The 22,897-nt window shown below is 44.0% G+C and overlaps 1 protein-coding gene across 5 annotated transcripts in view; it reads right to left on the minus strand.

The window, feature by feature from the left end:
* LOC135535386 (butyrophilin subfamily 3 member A2-like) overlaps positions 1 to 22,897 on the minus strand; it is a 165,954-nt gene that overhangs the window by 88,013 nt on the left and 55,044 nt on the right. For all 5 annotated transcript variants that reach the window (XM_064962060.1, XM_064962061.1, XM_064962062.1 and 2 more), the window contains exons 3-6: positions 21,104 to 21,388; positions 20,805 to 20,924; positions 17,094 to 17,120; positions 15,460 to 15,693 (exon numbers count right to left, since the gene is read on the minus strand). In XM_064962060.1, coding sequence (XP_064818132.1) covers positions 15,460 to 15,693; positions 17,094 to 17,120; positions 20,805 to 20,924; positions 21,104 to 21,388 — 666 coding nt within the window. The remainder of the gene's footprint in view (positions 1 to 15,459; positions 15,694 to 17,093; positions 17,121 to 20,804; positions 20,925 to 21,103; positions 21,389 to 22,897) is intronic.

Here is a 22,897-nt window from a genome sequence, read left to right on the forward strand (position 1 = left end):
CTACCCAGTACAGCCAGTAGAGGACTGGTCACCCCTCAGAGCCTGGTTCCTCTCTACCCAGTACAGCCAGTAGAGGACTGGTCACCCCTCAGAGCCTGGTTCCTCTCTACCCAGTACAGCCAGTAGAGGACTGGTCACCCCTCAGAGCCTGGTTCCTCTGGTCTACCCAGTACAGCCAGTAGAGGACTGGTCACCCCTCAGAGCCTGGTTCCTCTGGTCTACCCAGTACAGCCAGTAGAGGACTGGTCACCCCTCAGAGCCTGGTTCCTCTCTACCCAGTACAGCCAGTAGAGGACTGGTCACCCCTCAGAGCCTGGTTCCTCTCTACCCAGTACAGCCAGTAGAGGACTGGTCACCCCTCAGAGCCTGGTTCCTCTGGTCTACCCAGTACAGCCAGTAGAGGACTGGTCACCCCTCAGAGCCTGGTTCCTCTCTACCCAGTACAGCCAGTAGAGGACTGGTCACCCCTCAGAGCCTGGTTCCTCTCTACCCAGTACAGCCAGTAGAGGACTGGTCACCCCTCAGAGCCTGGTTCCTCTGGTCTACCCAGTACAGCCAGTAGAGGACTGGTCACCCCTCAGAGCCTGGTTCCTCTCTACCCAGTACAGCCAGTAGAGGACTGGTCACCCCTCAGAGCCTGGTTCCTCTCTACCCAGTACAGCCAGTAGAGGACTGGTCACCCCTCAGAGCCTGGTTCCTCTGGTCTACCCAGTACAGCCAGTAGAGGACTGGTCACCCCTCAGAGCCTGGTTCCTCTGGTCTACCCAGTACAGCCAGTAGAGGACTGGTCACCCCTCAGAGCCTGGTTCCTCTCTACCCAGTACAGCCAGTAGAGGACTGGTCACCCCTCAGAGCCTGGTTCCTCTGGTCTACCCAGTACAGCCAGTAGAGGACTGGTCACCCCTCAGAGCCTGGTTCCTCTGGTCTACCCAGTACAGCCAGTAGAGGACTGGTCACCCCTCAGAGCCTGGTTCCTCTCTACCCAGTACAGCCAGTAGAGGACTGGTCACCCCTCAGAGCCTGGTTCCTCTCTACCCAGTACAGCCAGTAGAGGACTGGTCACCCCTCAGAGCCTGGTTCCTCTGGTCTACCCAGTACAGCCAGTAGAGGACTGGTCACCCCTCAGAGCCTGGTTCCTCTGGTCTACCCAGTACAGCCAGTAGAGGACTGGTCACCCCTCAGAGCCTGGTTCCTCTGGTCTACCCAGTACAGCCAGTAGAGGACTGGTCACCCCTCAGAGCCTGGTTCCTCTGGTCTACCCAGTACAGCCAGTAGAGGACTGGTCACCCCTCAGAGCCTGGTTCCTCTGGTCTACCCAGTACAGCCAGTAGAGGACTGGTCACCCCTCAGAGCCTGGTTCCTCTGGTCTACCCAGTACAGCCAGTAGAGGACTGGTCACCCCTCAGAGCCTGGTTCCTCTGGTCTACCCAGTACAGCCAGTAGAGGACTGGTCACCCCTCAGAGCCTGGTTCCTCTGGTCTACCCAGTACAGCCAGTAGAGGACTGGTCACCCCTCAGAGCCTGGTTCCTCTGGTCTACCCAGTACAGCCAGTAGAGGACTGGTCACCCCTCAGAGCCTGGTTCCTCTGGTCTACCCAGTACAGCCAGTAGAGGACTGGTCACCCCTCAGAGCCTGGTTCCTCTGGTCTACCCAGTACAGCCAGTAGAGGACTGGTCACCCCTCAGAGCCTGGTTCCTCTGGTCTACCCAGTACAGCCAGTAGAGGACTGGTCACCCCTCAGAGCCTGGTTCCTCTGGTCTACCCAGTACAGCCAGTAGAGGACTGGTCACCCCTCAGAGCCTGGTTCCTCTGGTCTACCCAGTACAGCCAGTAGAGGACTGGTCACCCCTCAGAGCCTGGTTCCTCTGGTCTACCCAGTACAGCCAGTAGAGGACTGGTCACCCCTCAGAGCCTGGTTCCTCTGGTCTACCCAGTACAGCCAGTAGAGGACTGGTCACCCCTCAGAGCCTGGTTCCTCTGGTCTACCCAGTACAGCCAGTAGAGGACTGGTCACCCCTCAGAGCCTGGTTCCTCTCTACCCAGTACAGCCAGTAGAGGACTGGTCACCCCTCAGAGCCTGGTTCCTCTGGTCTACCCAGTACAGCCAGTAGAGGACTGGTCACCCCTCAGAGCCTGGTTCCTCTGGTCTACCCAGTACAGCCAGTAGAGGACTGGTCACCCCTCAGAGCCTGGTTCCTCTCTATCCAGTACAGCCAGTAGAGGACTGGTCACCCCTCAGAGCCTGGTTCCTCTGGTCTACCCAGTACAGCCAGTAGAGGACTGGTCACCACACAGAGCCTGGTTTATATTCCAGTGATATGTAACCAGAGGTAGAGAGGTTCTTACCCAGGTGATAGACTAGATAAGGTTTATATTCCAGTGATATGTAACCAGAGGTAGAGAGGTTCTTACCCAGGTGATAGACTAGATAAGGTTTATATTCCAGTGATATGTAACCAGAGGTAGAGAGGTTCTTACCCAGGTGATAGACTAGATAAGGTTTATATTCCAGTGATATGTAACCAGAGGTAGAGAGGTTCTTACCCAGGTGATAGACTAGATAAGGTTTATATTCCAGTGATATGTAACCAGAGGTAGAGAGGTTCTTACCCAGGTGATAGACTAGATAAGGTTTATATTCCAGTGATATGTAACCAGAGGTAGAGAGGTTCTTACCCAGGTGATAGACTAGATAAGGTTTATATTCCAGTGATATGTAACCAGAGGTAGAGAGGTTCTTACCCAGGTGATAGACTAGATAAGGTTTATATTCCAGTGATATGTGACCAGAGGTAGAGAGGTTCTTACCCAGGTGATAGACTAGATAAGGTTTATATTCCAGTGATATGTAACCAGAGGTAGAGAGGTTCTTACCCAGGTGATAGACTAGATAAGGTTTATATTCCAGTGATATGTAACCAGAGGTAGAGAGGTTCTTACCCAGGTGATAGACTAGATAAGGTTTATATTCCAGTGATATGTAACCAGAGGTAGAGAGGTTCTTACCCAGGTGATAGACTAGATAAGGTTTATATTCCAGTGATATGTAACCAGAGGTAGAGAGGTTCTTACCCAGGTGATAGACTAGATAAGGTTTATATTCCAGTGATATGTAACCAGAGGTAGAGAGGTTCTTACCCAGGTGATAGACTAGATAAGGTTTATATTCCAGTGATATGTAACCAGAGGTAGAGAGGTTCTTACCCAGGTGATAGACTAGATAAGGTTTATATTCCAGTGATATGTAACCAGAGGGAGAGAGGTTCTTACCCAGGTGATAGACTAGATAAGGTTTATATTCCAGTGATATGTAACCAGAGGTAGAGAGGTTCTTACCCAGGTGATAGACTAGATAAGGTTTATATTCCAGTGATATGTAACCAGAGGTAGAGAGGTTCTTACCCAAGTCGTTGACAACGTCAGGTTCCTGATCCAGTAGAATCCTGTAAAAGTCTAATTTCACACTTCTTGAGTCTTCTGCTACTTCTAGGTCCTGGTACAACTGTCTCATCTGTTCCTGGCTGGTCATCTGTTTAATCCTGGTGTCACAGTACGACTTCTTATAGAACAGCTCATGAAGGATGGGCATCACCTTGGTAACCCTCTGAATGAGTTGATCCTTATGGACGTCCACAAATATGGCTCCTGAAAAGAGATGTAGAGTTATATAGTGCAGAACAAGAGGACATTACTAGTCAGGTTAGATGTAGAGTTATATACTGTAGAACAAGAGGACATTACTAGTCAGGTTAGATGTAGAGTTATATACTGTAGAACAAGAGGACATTACTAGTCAGGTTAGACTGTAGATGTAGAGGACATTACTAGTCAGGTTAGATGTAGAGGTTATATACTAGTCAGGTTAGATGTAGAGGACATTACTAGTCAGGTTAGATGTAGAGGACATTACTAGTCAGGTTAGATGTAGAGTTATATACTGTAGAACAAGAGGACATTACTAGTCAGGTTAGATGTAGAGTTATATACTGTAGAACAAGAGGACATTACTAGTCAGGTTAGATGTAGAGTTATATACTGTAGAACAAGAGGACATTACTAGTCAGGTTAGATGTAGAGTTATATACTGTAGAACAAGAGGACATTACTAGTCAGGTTAGATGTAGAGGACATTACTAGTCAGGTTAGATGTAGAGTTATATACTGTAGAACAAGAGGACATTACTAGTCAGGTTAGATGTAGAGTTATATACTGTAGAACAAGAGGACATTACTAGTCAGGTTAGATGTAGAGTTATAGTAGGTTAGATGTAGAGGACGTTACTAGTCAGGTTAGATGTAGAGTTATATACTGTAGAACAAGAGGACATTACTAGTCAGGTTAGATGTAGAGGACATTACTAGTCAGGTTAGATGTAGAGTTATATACTGTAGAACAAGAGGACATTACTAGTCAGGTTAGATGTAGAGTTATATACTGTAGAACAAGAGGACATTACTAGTCAGGTTAGATGTAGAGGACATTACTAGTCAGGTTAGATGTAGAGGACATTACTAGTCAGGTTAGATGTAGAGGACATTACTAGTCAGGTTAGATGTAGAGTTATATACTGTAGAACAAGAGGACATTACTAGTCAGGTTAGATGTAGAGTTATATACTGTAGAACAAGAGGACATTACTAGTCAGGTTAGATGTAGAGGTTAGATAGAGTTATATGTAGAACAAGAGGACATTACTAGTCAGGTTAGATGTAGAGGACATTACAGGTTAGATGTCAGGTAGTAGTTAGATGTAGAGTTATATACTGCAGAACAAGAGGACATTACTAGTCAGGTTAGATGTAGAGTTATATACTGTAGAACAAGAGGACATTACTAGTCAGGTTAGATGTAGAGTTATATACTGTAGAACAAGAGGACATTACTAGTCAGGTTAGATGTAGAGTTATATACTGTAGAACAAGAGGACATTACTAGTCAGGTTAGATGTAGAGTTATATACTGTAGAACAAGACATTACTAGTCAGGTTAGAAGAGGACGTTACTAGTCAGGTTAGACGTAGAGTTATATACTGTAGAACTAGAGGACATTACTAGTCAGGTTAGATGTAGAGGACATTACTAGTCAGGTTAGATGTAGAGTTATATACTGTAGAACAAGAGGACATTACTAGTCAGGTTAGATGTAGAGTTATATACTGTAGAACAAGAGGACATTACTAGTCAGGTTAGATGTAGAGGACATTACTAGTCAGGTTAGATGTAGAGTTATATACTGTAGAACAAGAGGACATTACTAGTCAGGTTAGATGTAGAGTTATATACTGTAGAACAAGAGGACATTACTAGTCAGGTTAGATGTAGAGGACATTACTAGTCAGGTTAGATGTAGAGGACATTACTAGTCAGGTTAGATGTGAGTTATATACTGTAGAGAACAAGAGGACATTACTAGTCAGGTTAGATGTAGAGGACATTACTAGTCAGGTTAGATGTAGAGTTATATAGGTTAGAACAAGAGGACATTACTAGTCAGGTTAGATGTAGAGTTATATACTGTAGAACAAGAGGACATTACTAGTCAGGTTAGATGTAGAGTTATATACTGTAGAACAAGAGGACATTACTAGTCAGGTTAGATGTAGGTTATATACTGTAGAACAAGAGGACATTATATCAGGTTAGATGTAGAGACATTACTAGTCAGGTTAGATGTAGAGTTATATACTGTAGAACAAGAGGACATTACTAGTCAGGTTAGATGTAGAGTTATATACTGTAGAACAAGAGGACATTACTAGTCAGGTTAGATGTAGAGGACATTACTAGTCAGGTTAGATGTAGAGTTATATAGTGTAGAACAAGAGGACATTACTAGTCAGGTTAGATGTAGAGTTATATAGTGTAGAACAAGAGGACATTACTAGTCAGGTTAGATGTAGAGTTATATAGTGAACAAGAACATTACTAGTCAGGTTAGATGTAGAGGACATTACTAGTCAGGTTAGATCTAGAGGACATTACTAGTCAGGTTAGATGTAGAGTTATATACTGTAGAACAAGAGGACATTACTAGTCAGGTTAGATGTAGAGTTATATAGTGTAGAACAAGAGGACATTACTAGTCAGGTTAGATGTAGAGGACATTACTAGTCAGGTTAGATGTAGAGTTATATACTGTAGAACAAGAGCACATTACTAGTCAGGTTAGATGTAGAGTTATATACTGTAGAACAAGAGGACATTACTAGTCAGGTTAGATGTAGAGTTATATACTGTAGAACAAGAGGACATTACTAGTCAGGTTAGATGTAGAGACATTACTAGTCAGGTTAGATGTAGAGGACATTACTAGTCAGGTTAGATGTAGAGTTATATACTGTAGAACAAGAGGACATTACTAGTCAGGTTAGATGTAGAGTTATATACTGTAGAACAAGAGGACATTACTAGTCAGGTTAGATGTAGAGTTATATACTGTAGAACAAGAGGACATTACTAGTCAGGTTAGATGTAGAGGACATTACTAGTCAGGTTAGATGTAGAGTTATATACTGTAGAACAAGAGGACATTACTAGTCAGGTTAGATGTAGAGTTATATACTGTAGAACAAGAGGACATTACTAGTCAGGTTAGATGTAGAGTTATATACTGTAGAACAAGAGGACATTACTAGTCAGGTTAGATGTTAGATGTGAGTTATATACTGTAGAACAAGAGGACATTACTAGTCAGGTTAGATGTAGAGTTATATACTGTAGAACAAGAGGACATTACTAGTCAGGTTAGATGTAGAGACATTATATAGGTTAGATGTAGAACAAGAGGACATTACTAGTCAGGTTAGATGTAGAGGACATTACTAGTCAGGTTAGATGTAGAGTTATATACTGTAGAACAAGAGGACATTACTAGTCAGGTTAGATGTAGAGTTATATACTGTAGAACAAGAGGACATTACTAGTCAGGTTAGATGTAGAGGACATTACTAGTCAGGTTAGATGTAGAGTTATATACTGTAGAACAAGAGGACATTACTAGTCAGGTTAGATGTAGAGTTATATACTGTAGAACAAGAGGACATTACTAGTCAGGTTAGATGTAGAGGACATTACTAGTCAGGTTAGATGTAGAGGACATTACTAGTCAGGTTAGATGTAGAGTTATATACTGTAGAACAAGAGGACATTACTAGTCAGGTTAGATGTAGAGGACATTACTAGTCAGGTTAGATGTAGAGTTATATACTGTAGAACAAGAGGACATTACTAGTCAGGTTAGATGTAGAGGACATTACTAGTCAGGTTAGATGTAGAGTTATATAGTCAGAACAAGAGGACATTACTAGTCAGGTTAGATGTAGAGGACATTACTAGTCAGGTTAGATGTAGAGTTATATACTGTAGAACAAGAGGACATTACTAGTCAGGTTAGATGTAGAGAGTTATATACTGTAGAACAAGAGGACATTACTAGTCAGGTTAGATGTAGAGGACATTACTAGTCAGGTTAGATGTAGAGTTATATAGTGTAGAACAAGAGGACATTACTAGTCAGGATTAGATGTAGAGGACATTACTAGTCAGGTTAGATGTAGTTATATACTGTAGAACAAGAGGACATTACTAGTCAGGTTAGATGTAGAGTTATATACAGAACAAGAGGACATTACTAGTCAGGTTAGATGTAGAGGACATTACTAGTCAGGTTAGATGTAGAGGACATTACTAGTCAGGTTAGATGTAGAGTTATATACTGTAGAACAAGAGGACATTACTAGTCAGGTTAGATGTAGAGTTATATACTGTAGAACAAGAGGACATTACTAGTCAGGTTAGATGTAGAGGACATTACTAGTCAGGTTAGATGTAGAGTTATATACTGTAGAACAAGAGGACATTACTAGTCAGGTTAGATGTAGAGTTATATACTGTAGAACAAGAGGACATTACTAGTCAGGTTAGATGTAGAGGACATTACTAGTCAGGTTAGATGTAGAGTTATATACTGTAGAACAAGAGGACATTACTAGTCAGGTTAGATGTAGAGTTATATACTGTAGAACAAGAGGACATTACTAGTCAGGTTAGATGTAGAGTTATATACTGTAGAACAAGAGGACATTACTAGTCAGGTTAGATGTAGAGGACATTACTAGTCAGGTTAGATGTAGAGGACGTTACTAGTCAGGTTAGATGTAGAGTTATATACTGTAGAACAAGAGGACATTACTAGTCAGGTTAGATGTAGAGTTATATACTGTAGAACAAGAGGACATTACTAGTCAGGTTAGATGTAGAGGACATTACTAGTCAGGTTAGATGTAGAGTTATATACTGTAGAACAAGAGGACATTACTAGTTATGTTAGATGTAGAGTTATATACTGTAGAACAAGAGGACATTACTAGTCAGGTTAGATGTAGAGGACATTACTAGTCAGGTTAGATGTAGAGTTATATACTGTAGAACAAGAGGACATTACTAGTCAGGTTAGATGTAGAGGACATTACTAGTCAGGTTAGATGTAGAGTTATATACTGTAGAACAAGACTGTAGAACAAGAGGACATTACTAGTCAGGTTAGATGTAGAGGACATTACTAGTCAGGTTAGATGTAGAGTTATATACTGTAGAACAAGAGGACATTACTAGTCAGGTTAGATGTAGAGGACATTACTAGTCAGGTTAGATGTAGAGGACATTACTAGTCAGGTTAGATGTAGAGTTATATACTGTAGAACAAGAGGACATTACTAGTCAGGTTAGATGTAGAGGACATTACTAGTCAGGTTAGATGTAGAGTTATATACTGTCAGAACAAGAGGACATTACAGGTTAGTCAGGTTAGATGTAGAACAAGAGGACATTACTAGTCAGGTTAGATGTAGAGTTATATACTGTAGAACAAGAGGACATTACTAGTAGAGAAGAGTTGTTATATACTTATTTTCTTCATGTGAATCACAGGGACTGGTTGTTTCATCCTAACATTAACCATTAACAGCTACATTTTCATTCCCAACCTAAACTAGGTTGAAACGTCCCTTTTTCAGGATCTTTCAACGATAATTTGAAAAAATCCAAATAATTCACAGATCTTCATTGTAAAGGGTTTAAACACTGTTTCCCATGCTTGTTCAATGAACCATTAACAATTAATGAACATGCACCTGTGGAACGGTCGTTAAGACACTAACAGCTTACAGACAGTAGGTAGTTTAGGTCACAGTTATGAAAACGTAGGACACTCAAGAGGCCTTTATACTGACTCTGAAAAACACCAAAGAAGGGTCCATGTTCATCTGCATGAACGTGCCTTAGGCATGCTGCAAGGAGGCATGAGGACTGCAGATGTGTCCAGGGGAATAAATTGCAATGTCCGTACTGTGAGACGCCTAAGACAGCGCTACAGGAGACAGAACGGACAGCTGATCATCCTCACAGTGGCAGACCCACGTGTAACAACACCTGCACAGGATCGGTACATCCGAACATCACACCTGCGGGACAGGTACAGGATAGTAACAACAACTGCCCGAGTTACACCAGGAATGCACAATCCCTCCATCAGTGCACAGACTGTCCGCAATAAGCTGAGAGAGGCTGGACTGAGGGCTTGTAGGCCTGTTTTAAGGCAGGTCCTCACCAGACATCACCAGCAACAACATCGCCTATGGGCACAAACCCACCATCGCTGGACCAGACAGTACTGGCAAAAAGTGCTCTTCACTGACGAGTCACGGTTTTGTCTCACCAGGGGTGATGGTCGGATTGCGTTTATCGTCGAAGGACTGAGCGTTACACCGAGGCCTGTACTCTTTAGTGGGATCGATTTGGAGGTGGAGGGTCCGTCAGGGTGTGTCACAGCATCATCGGACTGAGCTTGTTGTCATTGCAGGCAATCTCAATGCTTACAGGGAAGACATCCTCCTCTCTCATGTGGTACCCTTCCTGCAGGCTCATCCTGACATGACCATCCAGGCTCATCCTGACATGACCCTCCAGCATGACAATGCCACCAGCCATACTGCTCGTTCTGTGCGTGATTTCCTGCAATACAGGAATGTCAGTGCTCTGCCATGGCCAGCGAAGAGCCCGGATCTCAATCCCAGTCAGCACGTCTGGGACCTGTTGGATCGGAGGGCGAGGGCCATTCCCCCCAGAGTCCGGAAACTAGCAGGTGCCTTGGTGGAAGAGTGGGGTAACATCTCACAGCAAGAACTGGCAAATCTGGTGCAGTCCATGAGGAGGAGATGCACAATAGTACTTAATGCAGCTGACTGAGCTGATACTGACTGTTACTTTTGATCCCCCCCCCCCATTTGTTCAGGACACATTATTCCATTCCTGTTAGTCACATGTCTGTGGAACTTGTTCAGTTTATGTCTCGGTTGTTGAATCTTGTTAAGTTCATACAAATATTTACACACGTTAAGTTTGCTGAAAAGAAACGCAGTTGACAGTGAGAGGACGTTTCTTTTTTTGCTGAGATGGAGGTCACATCGCGCACCACTCCCTAGCATACTACTCGCCAATGTCCAGTCTCTTGACAACAAGATAGACGAAATCCGAGCATTGGTTTCCTTCCAGAGAGACATCGGAGATTGTCACGTTCTCTGTTTCATGGAAACATGGCTCACTCGAGACATGATATCGGAGTCGGTACAGCCACCTGGTTTCTTCACGCATCGTGCCGACAGAAACAAGCATCTCTCTGGTAAGAAGAAGGACGGGGGCGTATGCCTTATGATTAACGAGACGTGGTGTGATCATAACAACATACAGGAACTCAAGTCCTTCTGTTCACCTGACCTAGAATTCCTTACATTCAAATGCCGACTGCATTATGTACCAAGAGAATTCTCTTAGATTATAATTACAGCCGTGTATAACTTCAAGAGGGCCACCATTGTCCCTGTTCCCAAGAAAGCTAAGGTACCAGAGCTAAATGACTACCGCCCCATAGCAGTCACCTCAGTCATCATAAAGTGCTTTGAGAGACTAGTCAAGGACCATATCCCCTCCACCCTACCTGACACCCTAGACCCACTCCAATTTGCTTACCGCCCCTATAGGTCAACAGACACACAATTGCAACCATACTGCACACTGCCCTAACCCATCTGGACAAGAGGAATACCTATGTGAGAATGCTGTTCATCGACTACAGCTCGGCATTTAACACCATAATACTCTCCAAACTCGTCATCAAGCTCGAGACCCTGGGTCACAACTAGAGGTCGACCGATTATGATTTTTCAACACCGATTATTGGAGGACCAAAAAAGCAGATACCGATTAATCGGCTGATTTAAAAAAAAATATATATTTTTTGTAATAATGACAATTACAACAATACTGAATGAACACTTATTTTAACTTAATATAATACATCAATAAAATCAATTTAGCCTCAAATAAATAATGAATCATGTTCAATTTGGTTTAAATAATGTAAAAACAAAGTGTTGAGAAGAACGTAAAAGTGCAATATGTGCTATGTAAGAAAGCTAACGTTTCAGTTCCTTGCTCAGAACATGAGAACATATGAAAGCTGGTGGTTCCTTTTAACATGAGTCTTCAATATTCCCAGGTAAGAAGTTTTAGGTTGTAGTTATTATAGGACTATTTCCCTCTATACCATTTGTATTTAATTAACCTTTGACTATTGGATGTTCTTATAGGCACTTTAGTATTGCCAGTGTAACAGTATAGCTTCCGTCCCTCTCCTCGCTCCTCCCTGGGATCGAACCAGAAACACAATGACAACAGCCACCACATCGAAGCAGCATTACCCATACAGAGCAAGGGAAACAACCACCCCAAAGCTCAGAGCGAGTGAAGTTTGAAACGCTATTAGCGTGTGCTAACTAGCTAGCCATTTCACTTCAGTTACACCAGCCTCATCTCGAGAGTTGATAGGCTTGAAGTCATAAACAGCACAATGCTTGACGCACAACGAAGAGCTGCTGGCAAAACGCACGAAAGAGCTGTTTGAATGAATGTTTACGCGCCTGCTTCTGCCTACCACCGCTCAGTCAGATACTTGTATGCTCAGTCAGATTATATCTAGTAATATCATCAACCATGTGTAGTTAACTTGTGATTATGATTGATTGTTTTTTATAAGATAAGTTTAATAATGCTAGCTAGCAACTTACCTTGGTTTACTGCATTCGCGTAACAGGTATTCTCCTTGTGGAGTGCGACGAGAGAGAGGCAGGTCGTTATTGCGTTGGACTAGTTAACTGTAATGTGAAATCTGTCTTTCTGCCCCTCAACGAGGCAGTTAACCCACCGTTCCTAGGCCGTCATTGAAAATACGAATGTGTTCTTAACTGACTTGCCTATTTAAATACAGATTAAATAAAGGTGTAAAATAAAATATATATTTTTTAAATAAAACATAAAATCGGCGTCCAAAAATACAGATTTATCTGATTGTTATGAAAACTTGATTCATTCACATTCCGATTAATCGGTCAACCTCTAGTCTCAAGCCCTGGATTTTCTGACAGGCTGCCCCCAGGTGGTGAAGGGAAGGGACATCTCCACTTTGCTGATCCTCAACACTATGGCCTCACAAGTGGCTGCTGCCAACATACTGACTCAAATCTCTAGCCACTTTATCATATCATATCATTTACTTTATCATATCATGTTTAAAATACCCATTCATTACTCATCTCATATGTATATTCTGACCTCTATACCATCTACTGCATCTTGCCTATGCTGCACGGCCATCGCTCATCCATATATTTATATGTATATGTTCTTATTCCATCCCTTCATTTGTGTGTATAAGGTAGTTATTGTGGAATTGTTAGATTACTTGTTAGATATTACTGCATTGTCGGAACTAGAAGCACAAGCATTTAACTACACCCACATTAACATCTGCTAACCATGTGTATGTGACCAATAAAATGTGATTTGATTTGAGTTTATATATATATGTAAAGTATACAGCCAGTAGAGTACTGGTAACCCCTCAGAGCCTGGTTCCTCTCTACCCAGTACAGCCAGTAGAGGACTGGTCCCCCCTCAGAGCCTGGTTCCTCTGGTCTACCCAGTACAGCCAGTAGTGGACTGGTCACCCCTCAGAGCCGGGTTCCTCTGGTCTACCCAGTACAGCCAGTAGAGGACTGGTCCCCCCTCAGAGCCGGGTTCCTCTGGTCTACCCAGTACAGCCAGTAGAGGACTGGTCACCCCTCAGAGCCGGGTTCCTCTGGTCTACCCAGTACAGCCAGTAGAGGACTGGTCACCCCTCAGAGCCTGGTTCCTCTCTTCCCAGTACAGCCAGTAGAGGACTGGTCACCCCTCAGAGCCGGGTTCCTCTGGTCTAACAGTACAGCCAGTAGAGGACTGGTCACCCTTCAGAGCCGGGTTCCTCTGGTCTACCCAGTACAGCCAGTAGAGGACTGGTCACCCCTCAGAGCCTGGTTCCTCTCTTCCCAGTACAGCCAGTAGAGGACTGGTCATCCCTCAGAGCCGGGTTCCTCTGGTCTATCCAGTACAGCCAGTAGAGGACTGGTCACCCCTCAGAGCCTGGTTCCTCTGGTCTACCCAGTACAGCCAGTAGAGGACTGGTCACCCCTCAGAGCCTGGTTCCTCTCTTCCCAGTACAGCCAGTAGAGGACTGGTCACCCCTCAGAGCCGGGTTCCTCTGGTCTACCCAGTACAGCCAGTAGAGGACTGGTCACCCCTCAGAGCCTGGTTCCTCTCTTCCCAGTACAGCCAGTAGAGGACTGGTCACCCCTCAGAGCCGGGTTCCTCTGGTCTACCCAGTACAGCCAGTAGAGGACTGGTCACCCCTCAGAGCCTGGTTACTCTGGTCTATCCAGTACAGCCAGTAGAGAACTGGTCACCCCTCAGAGCCTGATTCCTCTGGTCTACCCAGTACAGCCAGTAGAGGACTGGTCACCCCTCAGAGCCGGGTTCCTCTGGTCTACCCAGTACAGCATGTAGAGGACTGGTCACCCCTCAGAGCCTGGTTCCTCTCTACCCAGTAGAGGACTGGTCACCCCTCAGAGCCTGGTTCCTCTCTACCCAATACAGCCAGTAGAGGACTGGTCACCCCTCAGAGCCTGGTTCCTCTGGTCTACCCAGTACAGCCAGTAGAGGACTGGTCACCCCTCAGAGCCTGGTTCCTCTGGTCTACCCAGTACAGCAAGTAGAGGACTGGTCACCCCTCAGAGCCTGGTTCCTCAGGTCTACCCAGTACAGCCAGTAGAGGACTGGTCACCCCTCAGAGCCTGGTTCCTCTGGTCTACCCAGTACAGCCAGTAGAGGACTGGTCACCCTTCAGAGCCTGGTTCCTCTGGTCGACCCAGTACAGCCAGTAGAGGACTGGTCACCCCTCAGAGCCTGGTTCCTCTGGTCTACCCAGTACAGCCAGTAGAGGACTGGTCACCCCTCAGAGCCTGGTTCCTCTGGTCTACCCAGTACAGCCAGTAGAGGACTGGTCAGTACTACCCAGTACAGCCAGTAGAGAGGTTCTTACCCAGGTGATAGACTAGATAAGGTTTATATTCCAGTGATATGTAACCAGAGGTAGAGAGGTTCTTACCTAGGTGATAGACTAGATAAGGTTTATATTCCAGTGATATGTAACCAGAGGTAGAGAGGTTCTTACCCAGGTGATAGACTAGATAAGGTTTATATTCCAGTGATATGTAACCAGAGGTAGAGAGGTTCTTACCTAGGTGATAGACTAGATAAGGTTTATATTCCAGTGATATGTAACCAGAGGTAGAGAGGTTCTTACCCAGGTGATAGACTAGATAAGGTTTATATTCCAGTGATATGTAACCAGAGGTAGAGAGGTTCTTACCCAGGTGATAGACTAGATAAGGTTTATATTCCAGTGATATGTAACCAGAGGTAGAGAGGTTCTTACCCAGGTGATAGACTAGATAAGGTTTATATTCCAGTGATATGTAACCAGAGGTAGAGAGGTTCTTACCCAGGTGATAGACTAGATAAGGTTTATATTCCAGTGATATGTAACCAGAGGTAGAGAGGTTCTTACCCAGGTGATAGACTAGATAAGGTTTATATTCCAGTGATATGTAACCAGAGGTAGAGAGGTTCTTACCCAGGTGATAGACTAGATAAGGTTTATATTCCAGTGATATGTAACCAGAGGTAGAGAGGTTCTTACCCAGGTGATAGACTAGATAAGGTTTATATTCCAGTGATATGTAACCAGAGGTAGAGAGGTTCTTACCCAGGTGATAGACTAGATAAGGTTTATATTCCAGTGATATGTAACCAGAGGTAGAGAGGTTCTTACCCAGGTGATAGACTAGATAAGGTTTATATTCCAGTGATATGTAACCAGAGGTAGAGAGGTTCTTACCCAGGTGATAGACTAGATAAGGTTTATATTCCAGTGATATGTAACCAGAGGTAGAGAGGTTCTTACCCAGGTGATAGACTAGATAAGGTTTATATTCCAGTGATATGTAACCAGAGGTAGAGAGGTTCTTACCCGGGTCGATGAGAAGGTCAGGTTCCAGATCCAGTAGAATCCTGTAAAAGTCTGATTTCATTTTTACCCCTCCAAAGTCTAGAGCCTCGTACAACAGTTCCATCTGGTACTTTCTGGTCCTGGCAGCAATCTTAGAGTACGTCTCAGAACGGATCAAGTAAAATGCTATGGGAATCACCATGGTAACATTCTGAATGAGGTAACAGGAGTGTATGTTCACAACCAGGGCATCACCTAGAAGAGGAAAGAAAACAGATGTAGAGTTATATACTGTAGAACAAGAGGACATTACTAGTCAGGTTAGATGTAGAGGACATTACTAGTCAGGTTAGATGTAGAGTTATATACTGTAGAACAAGAGGACATTACTAGTCAGGTTAGATGTAGAGGACATTACTAGTCAGGTTAGATGTAGAGTTATATACTGTAGAACAAGAGGACATTACTAGTCAGGTTAGATGTAGAGTTATATACTGTAGAACAAGAGGACATTACTAGTCAGGTTAGATGTAGAGGACATTACTAGTCAGGGTAGATGTAGAGGACATTACTAGTCAGGTTAGATGTAGAGTTATATACTGTAGAACAAGAGGACATTACTAGACAGGTTAGATCTAGAGGACATTACTAGTCAGGTTAGATGTAGAGTTATATACTGTAGAACAAGAGGACATTATTAACTCTACATCTGTAGAACAAGACAAAACCATGAGGTCTGTGATTAACATTTGACCCATCAGTATTATAGTAATAAACCAGGAGGTCTGTGATTAACAGTTGACCCATCAGTATTATAGTAATAAACCATGAGGTCTGTGATTAACAGTTGACCCATCAGTATTATAGTAATAAACCATGAGGTCTGTGATTAACAGTTGACCCATCAGTATTATAGTAATAAACCATGAGGTCTGTGATTAACAGTTGACCCATCAGTATTATAGTAATAAACCATGAGGTCTGTGATTAACAGTTGACCCATCAGTATTATAGTAATAAACCATGAGGTCTGTGATTAACAGTTGACCCATCAGTATTATAGTAATAAACCATGAGGTCTGTGATTAACAGTTGACCCATCAGTATTATAGTAATAAACCATGAGGTCTGTGATTAACAGTTGACCCATCAGTATTATAGTAATAAACCATGAGGTCTGTGATTAACAGTTGACCCATCAGTATTATAGTAATAAACCATGAGGTCTGTGATTAACAGTTGACCCATCAGTATTATAGTAATAAACCATGAGGTCTGTGATTAACAGTTGACCCATCAGTATTATAGTAATAAACCATGAGGTCTGTGATTAACAGTTGACCCATCAGTATTATAGTAATAAACCATGAGGTCTGTGATTAACAGTTGACCCATCAGTATTATAGTAATAAACCATGAGGTCTGTGATTAACAGTTGACCCATCAGTATTATAGTAATAAACCATGAGGTCTGTGATTAACAGTTGACCCATCAGTATTATAGTAATAAACCATGAGGTCTGTGATTAACAGTTGACCCATCAGTATTATAGTAATAAACCATGAGGTCTGTGATTAACAGTTGACCCATCAGTATTATAGTAATAATCATAATCTCTATATGTGAAACTCTAACAAGACAACAGTTCACTTACGTTGTTCTTCTCTAATCTTCTTCTTCTCTGTAGAAAACAAATGTATAAATCATTACAATAATAATCATTAAAAGCCTTGACCCATTCTAATTAATTCCTCTAATAATCTTTAACCAAAATCTGTGACTTCAAGACTGTCCGTGCTATTTGGCTGTTCAGAATCCAAATTAAAGCCTGGTTAAACCCACCTTCAGTATGTTTAATATCTCTGACTGAGGGACTCTTAATGATGAGACATCAAGGACCAGTCAGAGATCAAGGACCAGTCAGAGGTCAAGGACCAGTCAGAGGTCAAGGACCAGTCAGAGGTCAAGGACCAGTCAGAATCAAGGACCAGTCAGAGGTCTGTGATTAACAGGACCAGTCAGAGGTCAAGGACCAGTCAGACGTCAAGGACCAGTCAGAGATCAAGGACCAGTCAGAGGTCAAGGACCAGTCAGAGGTCAAGGACCAGTCAGACGTCAAGGACCAGTCAGAGATCAAGGACCAGTCAGAGGTCAAGGACCAGTCAGAGGTCAAGGACCAGTCAGAGGTCAAGGACCAGTCAGACATCAAGGACCAGTCAGAGGTCAAGGACCAGTCAGAGGTCAAGGACCAGTCAGAGGTCAAGGACCAGTCAGAGATCAAGGACCAGACAGAGATCAAGGACCAGACAGAGATCAAGGACCAGTCAGAGGTCAAGGACCAGTCAGAGATCAAGGACCAGACAGAGATCAAGGACCAGACAGAGATCAAGGACCAGTCAGAGGTCAAGGACCAGTCAGACATCAAGGACCAGTCAGACATCAAGGACCAGTCAGAGGTCAAGGACCAGTCAGAGGTCAAGGACCAGTCAGACATCAAGGACCAGTCAGAGGTCAAGGACCAGTCAGAGGTCAAGGACCAGTCAGATATCAAGGACCAGTCAGACATCAAGGACCAGTCAGAGATCAATACAGGACTGGTCTGAAGAGTAAGACCAGTCAGAGATCAAGGACCAGTCAGAGATCAAGGACCAGTCAGAGGTCAAGGACCAGTCAGAGGTCAAGGACCAGTCAGAGGTCAAGGACCAGTCAGACATCAAGGACCAGTCAGAGATCAAGGACCAGTCAGAGGTCAAGGACCAGTCAGATATCAAGGACCAGTCAGAGATCAAGGACCAGACAGAGATCAAGGACCAGTCAGAGATCAAGGACCAGTCAGAGATCAAGGACCAGTCAGACGTCAAGGACCAGTCAGAGGTCAAGGACCAGTCAGAGGTCAAGGACCAGTCAGACATCAAGGACCAGTCAGACATCAAGGACCAGTCAGAGGTCAAGGACCAGTCAGAGGTCAAGGACCAGTCAGACATCAAGGACCAGTCAGAGGTCAAGGACCAGTCAGAGGTCAAGGACCAGTCAGATATCAAGGACCAGTCAGAGATCAAGGACCAGTCAGATATCAAGGACCAGTCAGAGATCAAGGACCAGTCAGAGATCAAGGACCAGTCAGAGGTCAAGGACCAGTCAGAGGTCAAGGACCAGTCAGACATCAAGGACCAGTCAGAGATCAAGGACCAGTCAGAGGTCAAGGACCAGTCAGATATCAAGGACCAGTCAGAGATCAAGGACCAGTCAGAGATCAAGGACCAGTCAGAGGTCAAGGACCAGTCAGAGGTCAAGGACCAGTCAGAGGTCAAGGACCAGTCAGATATCAAGGACCAGTCAGAGATCAAGGACCAGTCAGAGATCAAGGACCAGTCAGAGATCAAGGACCAGTCAGAGATCAAGGACCTCCTTCACTCACGCCGCCAAACTTACCCTAGTAAAACTGACTATGCTGCCGATCCTCGACTTCGGCGATGTCGTCTACAAAATAGCTTTCAATACTCTACTCAGCAAACTGGATGCAGTTTATCACAGTGCCATCCGTTTTGTTACTAAAGCACCTTATACCACCCACCACTGCGACTTGTATGCTCTAGTCGGCTGGCCCTCGCTACATATTCGTCGCCAGACCCACTGGCTCCAGGTCATCTACAAGTCCATGCTAGGTAAAGCTCCGCCTTATCTCAGTTCACTGGTCACGATGGCAACACCCATCCGTAGCACGCGCTCCAGCAGGTGTATCTCACTGATCATCCCTAAAGCCAACACCTCATTTGGCCGCCTTTTGTTCCAGTTCTCTGCTACTTGTGACTGGAACGAATTGCAAAATATCGCTGAAGTTGGAGACTTTTATCTCCCTCACCAACTTCAAACATCAGCTATCTGAGCAGCTAACCGATCGCTGCAGCTGTACATAGTCTATCAGTAAATAGCCCACCCAATTCTACCTACCTCATCCCCATATTGTTTTTATTTATTTACTTTTCTGCTCTTTTGCACACCAATATCTCTACCTGTACATGACCATCTGATCATTTATCACTCCAGTGTTAATCTGCAAAATTGTAATTATTCGCCTACCTCCTCATGCCTTTTGCACACAATGTATATAGTCTCTTTTTTTCTACTGTGTTATTAACTTGTTAATTGTTTACTCCATGTGTAACTCTGTGTTGTCTGTTCACACTGCTATGCTTTATCTTGGCCAGGTCGCAGTTGTAAATGAGAACTTGTTCTCAACTAGCCTACCTGGTTAAATAAAGGTGAAATAAACTAAATAAATGAATAGAGTCTAATGGACAGTATATGGGTCATTCCTAGTTATATCCTGATCTAATACAGGACTGGTCTGAAGGTAACCTGGTATAAATGAATAGAGTCTAATGGACAGTATATGGGTCATTCCTAGTTATATCCTGATCTAATACAGGACTGGTCTGAAGGTAACCTGGTATAAATGAATAGAAGTGAATAGAGTATTGTTGTTCGTTGTTCTAAAATGACTTAAATAGTTTTCCCTCATCAACAACAACAAAATGAATAACTGAAATATCACACTTGTTTAATGATGAGACATCAAGGACCAGTCAGACATCAAGGACCAGTCAGAGATCAAGGACCAGTCAGAGATCAAGGACCAGTCAGAGATCAAGGACCAGTCAGAGGTCAAGGACCAGTCAGACATCAAGGACCAGTCAGAGGTCAAGGACCAGTCAGAGGTCAAGGACCAGTCAGACATCAAGGACCAGTCAGAGATCAAGGACCAGTCAGAGGTCAAGGACCAGTCAGAGGTCAAGGACCAGTCAGACATCAAGGACCAGTCAGAGATCAAGGACCAGTCAGAGATCAAGGACCAGTCAGAGATCAAGGACCAGTCAGAGATCAAGGACCAGTCAGACATCAAGGACCAGTCAGAGATCAAGGACCAGTCAGAGGTCAAGGACCAGTCAGACATCAAGGACCAGTCAGAGATCAAGGACCAGTCAGAGGTCAAGGACCAGTCAGAGATCAAGGGCCAGTCAGAGATCAAGGACCAGTCAGAGATCAAGGACCAGTCAGACATCAAGGACCAGTCAGAGATCAAGGACCAGTCAGAGGTCAAGGACCAGTCAGACATCAAGGACCAGTCAGAGGTCAAGGACCAGTCAGAGGTCAAGGACCAGTCAGAGGTCAAGGACCAGTCAGAGATCAAGGACCAGTCAGAGGTCAAGGACCAGTCAGAGGTCAAGGACCAGTCAGAGGTCAAGGACCAGTCAGAGATCAAGGACCAGTCAGAGGTCAAGGACCAGTCAGGCGTCAAGGACCAGTCAGAGATCAAGGACCAGTCAGAGATCAAGGACCAGTCAGAGATCAAGGTTAAACTCACCTTCAATATGTTTTCTCCAACACATGTAGACACCAACTGAAGCTGCAAGAACTGCAACAGCTGCTGCTGCTATTGACAGACCTACAATCAACCCTACTTGTGATTTAGGAAACACCTCATCTGAAACAGAGAAGCCATGTCAAACCATTACAACACTACATATATACTGTACAGGAAGTAAAGCATCATTTATAAATACTACTGAACAGACCAATAAGGTCACCCCCTAGGAAACCGTCCTCCACTAACTAGTCTAACTAGAGGTCTCAGGTATTTGGGTTAACCAATGAAGACCTCACCTGGGACATGAATCTCAGTCTCCTTCAGGTGGTTGATCTTCGTCTGTTGAACTCTACAGGTGAACCTGTTGGTGTCAGTCTTGTTCACAGTGACATGTTGTCTCACAGCGTAGAGGTCCTCTGAGTCTCTGTGTCTCTCTGGAGGTCCATCAGCAGGGAGGAAGGTTCCAGAACTGTCCAGCCACTCCATCTGAGGTTCAGGAAACCAGCCTCCAGACTCACACTTCAGGACCACCCCCCAGTCTTTAGTTCCAACAATAGAGATCACTGGCTGAGATACAGCACCTACACAGATACAAGATAAAACAGATCACTGGCTGGGATACAACACCTACACAGATACAAGATAAAACAGAGATCACTGGCTGAGATACAGCACCTACACAGATACAAGATAAAACAGAGATCACTGGCTGGGATACAGCACCTACACAGATACAAGATAAAACAGAGATCACTAGCTGGGATACAACACCTACAGATACAAGATACAACAGAGATCACTGGCTGGGATACAGCACCTACACAGATACAAGATAAAACAGAGATCACTGGCTGGGATACAGCACCTACACAGATACAAGATAAAACAGAGATCACTAGCTGGGATACAGCACCTACACAGATACAAGATAAAACAGAGATCACTGGCTGAGATACAGCACCTACACAGATACAAGATAAAACAGAGATCACTGGCTGGGATACAGCACCTACAGATACAAGATAAAACAGAGATCACTGGCTGAGATACAGCACCTACAGATACAAGATAAAACAGAGATCACTGGCTGGGATACAGCACCTACACAGATACAAGATAAAACAGAGATCACTGGCTGGGATACAGCACCTACACAGATACAAGATAAAACAGAGATCACTGGCTGGGATACAGCACCTACACAGATACAAGATAAAACAGAGATCACTGGCTGAGATACAGCACCTACAGATACAAGATAAAACAGAGATCACTGGCTGGGATACAGCACCTACACAGATACAAGATACAACAGAGATCACTGGCTGGGATACAGCACCTACACAGATACAAGATAAAACAGAGATCACTGGCTGGGATACAGCACCTACACAGATACAAGATAAAACAGAGATCACTGGCTGGGATACAGCACCTACAGATACAAGATAAAACAGAGATCACTGGCTGGGATACAACACCTACACAGATACATGATAAAACAGAGATCACTGGCTGAGATACAGCACCTACAGATACAAGATAAAACAGAGATCACTGGCTGGGATACAGCACCTACAGATACAAGATAAAACAGAGATCACTGGCTGGGATACAGCACCTACACAGATACAAGATAAAACAGAGATCACTGGCTGGGATACAGCACCTACACAGATACAAGATAAAACAGAGATCACTGGCTGAGATACAGCACCTACACAGATACAAGATAAAACAGAGATCACTGGCTGAGATACAGCACCTACACAGATACAAGATAAAACAGAGATCACTGGCTGGGATACAACACCTACACAGATACAAGATAAAACAGAGATCACTGGCTGGGATACAGCACCTACACAGATACAAGATAAAACAGAGATCACTGGCTGAGATACAGCACCTACACAGATACAAGATAAAACAGATCACTGGCTGGGATACAGCACCTACAGATACAAGATAAAACAGAGATCACTGGCTGGGATACAGCACCTACACAGATACAAGATAAAACAGATATCACTGGCTGAGATACAGCACCTACACAGATACAAGATAAAACAGAGATCACTGGCTGGGAT

Source organism: Oncorhynchus masou, unplaced genomic scaffold (assembly GCF_036934945.1).
Source record: "Oncorhynchus masou masou isolate Uvic2021 unplaced genomic scaffold, UVic_Omas_1.1 unplaced_scaffold_487, whole genome shotgun sequence".
NCBI lineage: Eukaryota > Metazoa > Chordata > Actinopteri > Salmoniformes > Salmonidae > Oncorhynchus > Oncorhynchus masou.